The sequence below is a fragment of the Drosophila erecta genome, unplaced genomic scaffold, assembly GCF_003286155.1.
Source record: "Drosophila erecta strain 14021-0224.00,06,07 unplaced genomic scaffold, DereRS2 tig00000021-arrow-pilon, whole genome shotgun sequence".
Taxonomy (NCBI): domain Eukaryota; kingdom Metazoa; phylum Arthropoda; class Insecta; order Diptera; family Drosophilidae; genus Drosophila; species Drosophila erecta.
Window position 1 is genome coordinate 4388849 of NW_020825198.1, and position 10351 is coordinate 4399199.

The 10351-nt window shown below is 40.6% G+C and overlaps 1 protein-coding gene across 1 annotated transcript; it reads left to right on the top strand.

The window, feature by feature from the left end:
• Nucleotides 1-210: 210 nt before the first annotated feature.
• LOC6544622 (pupal cuticle protein Edg-78E) lies at nucleotides 211-825 on the top strand. The gene is made up of 2 exons (XM_001971468.3): nucleotides 211-308; nucleotides 383-825. Exons 1-2 carry the CDS (start codon nucleotides 297-299, stop codon nucleotides 752-754), a joined length of 384 nt encoding a protein of 127 aa, XP_001971504.1. The 5' UTR covers nucleotides 211-296; the 3' UTR covers nucleotides 755-825.
• The last annotated feature ends 9526 nt before the right edge of the window (nucleotides 826-10351 follow it).

Sequence of the window (10351 nt, forward strand, 5' to 3'; positions counted from 1 at the left end):
AGTAAATTAATTTGCATAATAACCAAACCTTCACCTTCATTACAGGGTGTACAAAAGTCGCTATTACCCCATCAAGGGAACTCCATATCTTGCATTAATGACTGAAAACGTGTGGCCAAAAGCAGTTTATTGGGCGAAATATGGGTCGCTCTGCATGCCCGACTTGTTTGCATATTCGGAGTCTGTGTCTGCATGTTGGCTTTGTCTTTGGCTATCGGATCGGAGCTCTATAAATAGTCAATCAGGGCCCAGAGTGACAGCATTAGCCCCGCGGTCAACAAACCAGCAGCAGCAACATGTACAAGCTCGTAAGTGGATAACAGATTCCGTCTGCATGGATCCAGTGATTTAATTGGACTATTCCATACCAATCCTATACCAGCTCCTCGTCGTCGCCCTTTTCGGATGCGCCCTGGCCGCGCCACTGAACGATGATACCATCACCAAGTTCCTGTCCAACCAGGATACGGACGGCACCTACGCCTACGACATCGAGCAGGCTAGCGGTATCCAGATTAAGGAGCAGGGTCTTGGCGGCCACAATGCTCAAGGATCCTACTCCTACATCTCCCCCGAGGGCACTCCCGTCCAGGTGGTGTACACCGCCGACGAGTTCGGCTTCCACCCACAGTCCAACTTGCTGCCCACTCCACCCCCAATCCCAGAGGAGATCCTGCAGTCCATCCGTTTGATCCAGGAGCATCCCACTCCCGAGGAACTGGCCGATCGTGAAGTTCGCGCCCGCCAGATCTAGAACAGGATTGAAAATAGTAATCTTAAGTTTGCCAAAGTAGTCATCACACGATGTGTTCATCACCCCAGCCATTCGATTAAACAACAGCCAGCTTTTGGTTGGTGTTAATTCCACTTATTTGCGGACTATCTAATTTGCTTGGGAAAGAACTAATTAGTGGGACAATATAATAGATTTAATTCCGGCTGAAGCGCACTTCATACTGAATATTTAACGCCAGTATCATGACATTGCCTTTGGCGAACAGTGGCTCCAAAGTTGCCCAAAATCTATATTTTCGTTTCTTTAACTGCGGCTGATTTTCGAAAGTTCCTTATTGTTTGGGATTACAAATCGAAATCTGGGCAACCGAAGATACTTTCTGGGGCAATCTACACAGCTGAAGGCCAAGGTCAACGTGGGCGAAAAGCGAAAACAGAATTTGTTTCAAATAACATGGAAAGTGTAAAGATATTGGGCTAAACTTGTTTGTGGCCAAAACAAGTCTGTGGACTTACCTTGTTGTTTTCAGTTTACCACACGTGCTGAAAGTGAGAAATTGTGGTAAAAAGCTTTGAAATAAAATCGAGACCTCAAATATGTTTTTATACCCGTTACTCGTAGAGTAATTTAAATTTTGCAATTCGTTTTTTTTATTTCTCTAAAAACTTGAATTTAAAATTTAGATATTCGGTTTATTTTTTTTTTTAACTTTTTTGATGTTAGGATTTGTAGAAATTCAAACAAATTAAGAAATGTCCCAACACTGAAGTTCCAAAGTCCATAACTCAACCTATCTTAATCGGATTTTGAAGTGGCATACCTCTAAATGTTTCTGGAGCAATTCTCTAAAAATCTGCATTTAAATTAAAAAATTTTTTTTTTCTAAATTTTTTTGTAATTTTTCTGATGTGATGTTGTAGAAATTCAAATATGACCTAAGACTGAAGTTCCAAAGTCCATAACTCAACTTATCTTAATCGGATTTTGAAGTGGCATACCTCTAAATGTCTCTAGAGCAATTCTCTAAAAATCTGCATTCAAATTTAAAAATTTTTTTTTTCTAAATTTTTTTGTAATTTTTTTGATGTGATGATGTTGTAGAAATTCAAATATGACCTAAGACTGAAGTTCCAAAGTCTATAGCTCAACTTATCTTAATCGGATTTTGAAGTGGCATACCTCTAAATGTTTCTGGAGCAATTCTCTAAAAATCTGCATTCAAATTAAAAAATTTATTTTTTCTACACTTTTTTGGAATTTTTCTGATGTGATGATGTTGTAGAAATTCAAATATGACCTAAGACTGAAGTTCCAAAGTCCATAACTCAACTTATCCTAATCGGATTTTGAAGTGGCATACCTCTAAATGTTTCTGGAGCAATTCTCTAAAAATCTGCATTCAAATTAAAAAATTTATTTTTTCTACACTTTTTTGGAATTTTTCTGATGTGATGATGTTGTAGAAATTCAAAAATGACCTAAGGCTGAAGTTCTAAAGTCCATAACTAAACTTATCTTAATCGGATTTTGAAGTGGCATACCTCTAAATGTTTCTGTAGTAATTCTCTAAAAATCTGCATTTAAATAAAAAAATTTTTTTTTCTAAATTTTTTTGTAATTTTTCTGATGTGATGATGTTGTAGAAATTCAAATATGACCTAAGACTGAAGTTCCAAAGTCCATAACTCAACTTATCTTAATCGGATTTTGAAGTGGCATACCTCTAAATGTCTCTAGAGCAATTCTCTAAAAATCTGCATTCAAATTTTAAAATTTATTTTTTCTACATTTTTTTGTAATTTTTCTGATGTGATGATGTTGTAGAAATTCAAATATGACCTAAGACTGAAGTTCCAAAGTCCATAACTCAACTTATCTTAATCGGATTTTGAAGTGGCATACCTCTAAATGTTTTTGGAGCAATTCTCTAACAATCTTCATTTAAATTTGGAATTTTTTTTTTTAAATTTTTTTTTTGTAATTTTTCTGATGTGATGATGAAAAAAAAAAAATTCTCTTAAAACCTGCATTCAAATTTAGAACATTTTTTTAATATAATTTTTTTGTAATTATACCCATTGCTCATAGAGTAAAAGAGTATACTAGATTTGTTAAAAAGTACGTAAAAGGCATAATGAAACGTTTCCGACTAGATAAAGTATATAAATTCTTGATCAGGATCAATAGCCGAGTCGATCTGGCCATGTCCGTCTGTCCGTATGAAAGCCTCGATCTCAGGAACTACAAAAGATAAAATGTTGAAATTAAGCATGCAGCTTCCAGAGACATGGACGCTGAGTTTGTTGCCACCCCCACTCATATGCCCACAAGCCGTCCAAAACTGTCACGCCCACACTTTTGAAAAATGTGATGATTTACTTGAATATTTTCTTATCTAAATATTCATGGCCAACGAACACTGTGCGTTCGCTGCTCATTAACATTTGACATGAGGCAAGTTAATTTCTGCTTTTGGCTGCGATTTTATGGCCGGGAATTGAATGAGTGTCTGCTGGAAATGGAAATTCATTAAGACACTTACATTCAGAGGAGCAGGAGCAGGAGCAGCAGCAGACTCATAAGACACTTGGCTAACACGCACACAGCGCCATTGAAGCGTGATGGTTTTTTGGCGGCGGAAAATGGTGGGAAAATCGAAGGAAAATTGGGGAAAGTCTGGGAAACTGTGCGCGCAGGACTCTCATATCAATTAGGCACGCTCAGCAGCGGATATGAGTAGTTAATTAAAAAGATTGGGACGCGGAAAGAGTTAATATGCGATGTGTGAACTGCTATAAAGTTTAGCATCCTAAAAAGGACGAAGGACGATGCTATAAGAGCTTTTGTTTCGCTCTTCAATTTTCGGTCCTAACGCTTATGCTAATGTCAACCCATTACATCTGTGGATCTGCGGTCACCACTTGAGGCACAGGTGCTTCAGGTGTTCCTGGTGTTCCTGGTGTTCCTGGTGGTGAGGATTCTACTTCTGCGGGGGACAACAGCACAAAGCTGCTGTGTAATCAAAAACTTTTATTTCTGATTTTGCTGAAAGTCTAATTATAAATGCGTTGTGGAAATGTGGCTCTTTTTTTCCGGTCCACCTCGTTTTGGGTCTGAGTCTCCATCCTGAGTATCCTGCTGTTTATTCCCGGCGATTGTCGTTCATGTGCCAAGTCGTAAACGGGAGCCTGTTGGGCTCCGATCTGGTGTTTGTCCTGAATAGCAATAAATTCTTAAATAATGTCGAGATATCAGCGGAATCGTAAAGCGCAAAATATGCATAAACGGTTTGCAAATAATTAATTCGAAAAAATAAATTTTAGCAAAATTTCGCATTTTTGATAAGGGGTACCCCCATCAAAATTTGCGAAAAATGGCAAAAAATTAGAATTTACTTTTTTGAATACACGTTGATGGGAAATTTTGTTACGAATTCAACGGGTTATGACATTCTAGGTTTGGACAACTATTTTTATTGCTATCGCAAAAAAACCGATTATTTTTATCAAAAAATAATCATAAAAAAAATTTTGTTAAAAATCGGATATTTTCAAACTGGGTTTTCGCCATAACTTAGCAAAAAAAAAAGGCACAGCTAAAATGAAGACAGTTTTGTGCTGCTAATAAACATAGCTAACTATGCCTATCACTACTTTTATGATTTTCGGAAAAATAAATTTTAACAAAATTTCGCATATTCGATAAGGGGTACACCCATCAAAATTTGCGAAAAATGGCAAAAAATTAGAATTTACTTTTTTGAATACACGTCGATGGGAAATTTTGTTACGAATTCAACGGGGTATGACATTCTAGGTTTGGACAACTATTTTTATTGCTATCGCAAAAAAACCGATTATTTTTATCAAAAAATAATCATAAAAAAAATTTTGTCAAAAATCGGATATTTTCAAACTGGGTTTTCGCCATAACTTAGCCAAAAAAGAAGGCACAGCTAAAATGAAGACAGTTTTGTGCTGCTAATAAACATAGCTAACTATGCCTATCACCACTTTTATGATTTTCGGAAAAACAAATTTTAACAAATTTTCGCATTTTCGATAAGGGGTACCCTCGTCAAAATTTGCGAAAAATGGTCAAAAATAAAAGTTTCCAAGTTTGAACATAGGTGGATAGGAAATTTCGTTACAAATTCAACGAGGTATGCCATTCCAATTTTGGACAATTACTTTTAGTGCTATCGAAAAAATACTTGAAATAATTGAAACGTGCTCATATGTGCATATATCTTAAAGCGTTTAGGGTAACCACTTCATGTTGTCGATAATCTAAGTAACTCATGTATTTACTCTTCTTCTGTAGTTTAATCAAAAATCAGTTGGGCTCGATTCGTTAAGCCTTTGGGTAATGCGGGTGCAGATAAGCCGGTGCACTTTCCCGGAAAATTTAGCCCGTATATTCAGGCATCAAACAAATGGGCCAATAACCCTAAGCTTAGTTGCCGTGCAATTTAGATTTATGGTCGGTATAAACTATGCACAAAATTAGCTTCTCTGTGCGTCTTTTATTTGGCTATAACTGTATAACCAACTGTAGCGCATTTGGCCCACTTCTTCACTTTTTTTGCTCCAACAAATGGGATAGACAAACAGAACTACCCTTTTGTGACCGTTTCAATGCAAATACGTTTGTGGGAAGAAAGGGATACCTTTTCTATTTGTCGGGATTGCGAGTGGCCACGGGCGGAATTGAGGGGCCATGCCATGTCCATATTTAAGCAGCCAAAAAAATTACTTTGTTTGCAGCTCGGTGAGAACATGGTCACGGCATGTGTCACGTAGCTGCCAAAATATGAGAGCGAGTGCTGGGAAATGACAAGGACCAAGGACTACCAGGACTACCAGGACTCCCTTTTTTCTCCGCGGGAAAGCATAACCCGGAACGGACGAGCATTTCAATTACGCAAAAACTGAAGCGAGCAAAATGATGATCGGAGTGGGAGCCATTCAGCCCTTTTGTTGTATTCATATTTATAGGGATTCGCAGGAAATTAATTTCCCTTTAACATTCTTCAGCTGGCGAAGGGAATATCCAACTTTAATGCCTTACTTACTTTCCACTTTTCACTTTTTATTTGCTGTGCAATTTTTCTTGCAACCGTATAAAAAAAGTGGGTAAGGGCAACGCAACGAAAAACATTCACTGGCAGTATTAATAACAATAGTTCCGGCCATTTGAGATGGTCAGTTGATGGCGGAGGGGATAAATGCCCAGACTTTTGCTAGCGAAATGAAAAATAATTTCCCACCATAATTGCGAAGGAAAACTTTCGGGTGAGTGAAGTGCTGAATTTTCACTCATACTATAGAAATACCAATAGGAATGACAACGGCCATAGCTAAACAGACAAACGAAACCAATTTATTCCCAAGTAAAAATCAATAGCCAAGTAGCAGGAGAAGTGGGGTACGACTAACGTGGAAATCGTAAAAAAACGTCAAATTTTTTAGAGGCGACAAAATTGTGTGTCCAAGTGTGTGCGAGTGTGTGTGTGTGTGTGTGTGTGGCCCCATCAGCGATGTGTACGTGAAGATGCCACCTCGAATCGTCAGTTTTGCCGGACACTCAGCCGTCATCGACGGCCCCCAATCTCCACGCTCCCCTTATCCGCTCCTCGACTGCCCTTTGCCGTACATGGTGCACTTATATCCGTATCGGTCGTCCGCCTTCCGGAATCCGTTTTCGTTAACAACTGCGCCCCAAGTAGCGCACAAGGATGGCTGCAGGAGCAACACTGCCAGCCAGGACTACAAGGACAACGGCGGTGGCGCTGAATGGTAAAATATGCATTTGACATGCGATGAAGCACAGCGAATGCACAGAGAAAAGTGCGCACGAAAGGTGGTAGTTTTGCATATTTAAGTGGGCTGCATGTCAGCGCCGTATATTTGGAAATGAGAATATGAAATAAGCATTATTGTGGATATGACGGGGTGTGAAAATATGAAATGTATCCCATGTTTAGTATCTCAGTACCTTTCATCATTTCTATTTCGTAGCCTCCTTGACATCACTGTTTAATATTTCATTCCATTCGATTAATCGCTCTTTTTGTATTAGTTAACTATTTGGCTCAGTGTACGGCCACCCCATTGATTGCTTGCTTATTCGCGGTCATTTGTTTAAAGTTCCAATTAATTGGACCGCATTTTATGAATGAGTGAAGCGGACTGCCGATAAGCCAGAAATATGTTCTTCACTTTAGATGTGACATTTTGATTGCTAGCACATATACTCGTACATATATTAATTTTCAGCGCCAGCTGCAAAGTATGCCATGTTTTTTGTTCAGCTGCAATGTAATTACACGAGAATTTCAATGCATGGAAATTTAATAATACCTTCTTAGTGACACACATATGGATGGCAGCACTAAATTTGATTTCAATAATTCAATATTAGACATAAAGTAACAGCCACGTTCTTTGCCAGGCCAAGAGCCACTGTTGTCCTAACAGCCGAAAGGTCCTTTTAGCTGGCCAACATCGAAGTCGAGTCCTCAGTTGCCTGCTGTTCGTGAGTGGAGCAGGACTTTCCAAGCTCCCCGTGTTTTAACCAACTATCGAAAGACGAACCCCGCTCTCGTACGTAAATATTTATGTTTGCGAAACTCGCGTTCCGAGTTCCCAGTTCCCAGTTTCCAGTTCCGACTTGAAAGTTTGGCAGTGTGAGTGCGCATAAAAAACTACGAGTGCGTTAAAAAGTTCACACACAAATTGCATTATTTCCGCGCTGCGATATATTGGCGCGTTTTTCATGCTTTTCATTTTTTTTTGCATTTTCCGTCGCCGTAAGTGGAACAAAAGCGTAATGTATATGCGGGAAAGAAAAAGTTTGGGGCGATTGTTGTGGATGTGAATTTTGCATAAGGACATGAGCAGTAGCACCCAGGAGAACAAAAAGCGGAAGGGGTCGCTTTCATTCCGGACATAGGCACTCAGAAAAATGGCAATAATCAACTTTAATTGACCGAATTTTTAAAAAACTAATTGTTAGTTTATATTCACTACGTAAACTTTTATTTTGACTTTTATATGTTATCTTTTCTCTAGATTTTTTTATGTTTTCATCCTTTACCAACGTGTTTTTCTAACTGCACATGTTACATACGTTCTCGTGTGGCTGGCAGCTCGTTTATTTAAAAATTTCCATTTAAACCCCACTGACTTACTTGTGGGGATCAAGTAACTTGTGATTCCTGGGGCCAAGTGGTTTCTCGCCACCTGAAAATTAGACAGAAGCCCCCCGATTTACAGCGAATTTAAGTGTATTAAGGCATTAGGCCGGGTCTTTGCCACTGGCGGAGAACTTCTCCCTTCCATGTGGCCAAAATGTAATTTTCTTAGCACTTTTGTTCACGCCCGACGACACATGTTGTGGTTCACACACCAACTCACCCGCATTTACCGCACCCACACAGACGACGTAAGAGACACTCACACACACTCACACACAGTCACACACACACAAGGAAACCGCAGACACCGATACGAATGCCCCCCGGCAACATTTACATACTCGCCTAAACATAAGCATAAGCGCAACTTAGCTTGCCAAAGTTTTTTGTTCAACTTTCGGTTGCCGCAGGCACGCTTCGAATGGGTGTGCACTAAGCCTGACTAATTGATACCCTAACTGCTTGTGACAGGTGAGGAAACGTATAAGGAACAGTATTTAATGACTAGGCCAGGGAGTGCCTATGAATATCACTAATACGCAGTGTGTACAGCTTATTCTATGATACAATATTGACTCTTTTGGGTGCATGGATACAAGACGATTCAAAATTACTATTTATGCAGGCAAATATTACAGAACTGTCCTACGTAAGAATGCATTCATTGAATTTGAAATACTGTGTAGCATATTTTTAGTCTCCCTTGTAGCTTACATAAGTTCTAAGCTTCTTTTGCCATACTTAAGCCGACAAGGCAGCAAGCTAAGGTGCCCCTTTCATACCCTACCATTACTGGCTGGCATATTTAAATGCTCAAAGTCCGGAGTTCGAAAGTAGCTGGCAGATATAATGCTTACAGTACAATCTCCGTCCTCAAATCGTCTGGTTGACGACACTCTGAGCTTTAGCCCGTGGGCTATGCCACTTTGGCATCCTGGGATTGCGGCGACTTTAATCGATGGGCACGCTAATAGTTGGGTAGTGCGACACATGTGGGAATATCTGATGGGGCTGCATTTCAACTCCCGACTGCCAATCATTTCACGCTTGATTGCCGTTCACGGCCGGAGGCTCCGGAATCCGGTGGCAACCGATGTTGTCCGTGGGATTTGGGCTGCCAAGTCAGACATTAAGTCGCTGCTGGCTGGGCCAGCCAAAATGCCCGGCTGAACTGTTGGCAATTCGTCTAAATCAGGTTCGGCTGGCCGGCTCTGCGGTTGTGGCTTCCAATTAATTAAAACAAATTGTATTTGCCCATGGCCATGAAAGTGTGTCGGCTGCTGATGGCCGGTCATCTGCCGTGTACTGTGTACATACACACTGGCATTCTTTTTTCAATTAATTGTTATTTCATTAGCTTCCATTACCCGCAACCCAGCAACCCAGCAACACAGCAGCCCACCCACGCGGACTACGGACTACGGACTGTTAATGAAGTGGGCGCCCATTCACCTGGCAAGAAAGCGGAGCGAGTTGATCCTGGGTAGATGTGCGTTATAATTTTCACTTTTATTGGCTTTTAATGAATGCGAAATTGCCTGGGATTATGAATACACTTGCCCATTATCTGCTGCAGGGCCATTAATTAGATTACAAAACGTTTTACGGGCTTTGGCTAGGGATTTTCGAGATTTTCTCGCTTAAGTGGAAGGTGTGTGCTTTGCGGCTTACTTTCTAGTGGTTTCAAACAGATTAATTTTAAGCCAACGTTTTTTATTTGCATCTAATTAGCTTATGATCGGGTTTTGTAACTAATACCTGGTAGTGGAGTGATAAGTAGTGTTCTTTTAATATTTTACTGTGAAATGGCAAGCGGTATGTCGTAAATGAAATGGAAAACACTGCTGATGTCCTCGGAACGTCGGCCACACTGAACAAATGTGATCGCAATGGCATTGTTACCGATACAGTGGTCTTTGGCTACTGGATATCTGTGACCATGTACGAGTGCTGCTCTGCATTCTGGTGCCGCTTGACTTCCATTCAGGAGCCGTCTCATTGACTTGTCAAGTGATGCTATCAAGCCGGGCTTGTGGTCGTTACACTGAATTTGCTTGTTTGTTTGTCCGCCCGGCTGCTGATTCACTTGTCTGCCGCCCGGCAATTGAATGCCACTCTGCGGCAATGCATTACTGTGGGCTCCTGGCGCCTGGCGCCTGGCTCCTGGCTCCTGGCTCCTGCCTGACTGCCATTCTGCGTGAGTCCTTTCAACACTTTGCACTTCCCGGCAAACAATCACATTCATTGACTTGCATTCACACATTGCGGGGCGGCAGAAGTGTGGCTGGTTCAGGTGGGTATTCACTCTCAACCACTCTGCTGATTATTGCTTACTTATTGATAGCGAAACTGATTCGCCAAGGGTGCGGCAACCGCAGCGATAAGTTTGTTCCCTGCGGAGGCAGTGGAGCGTGCCA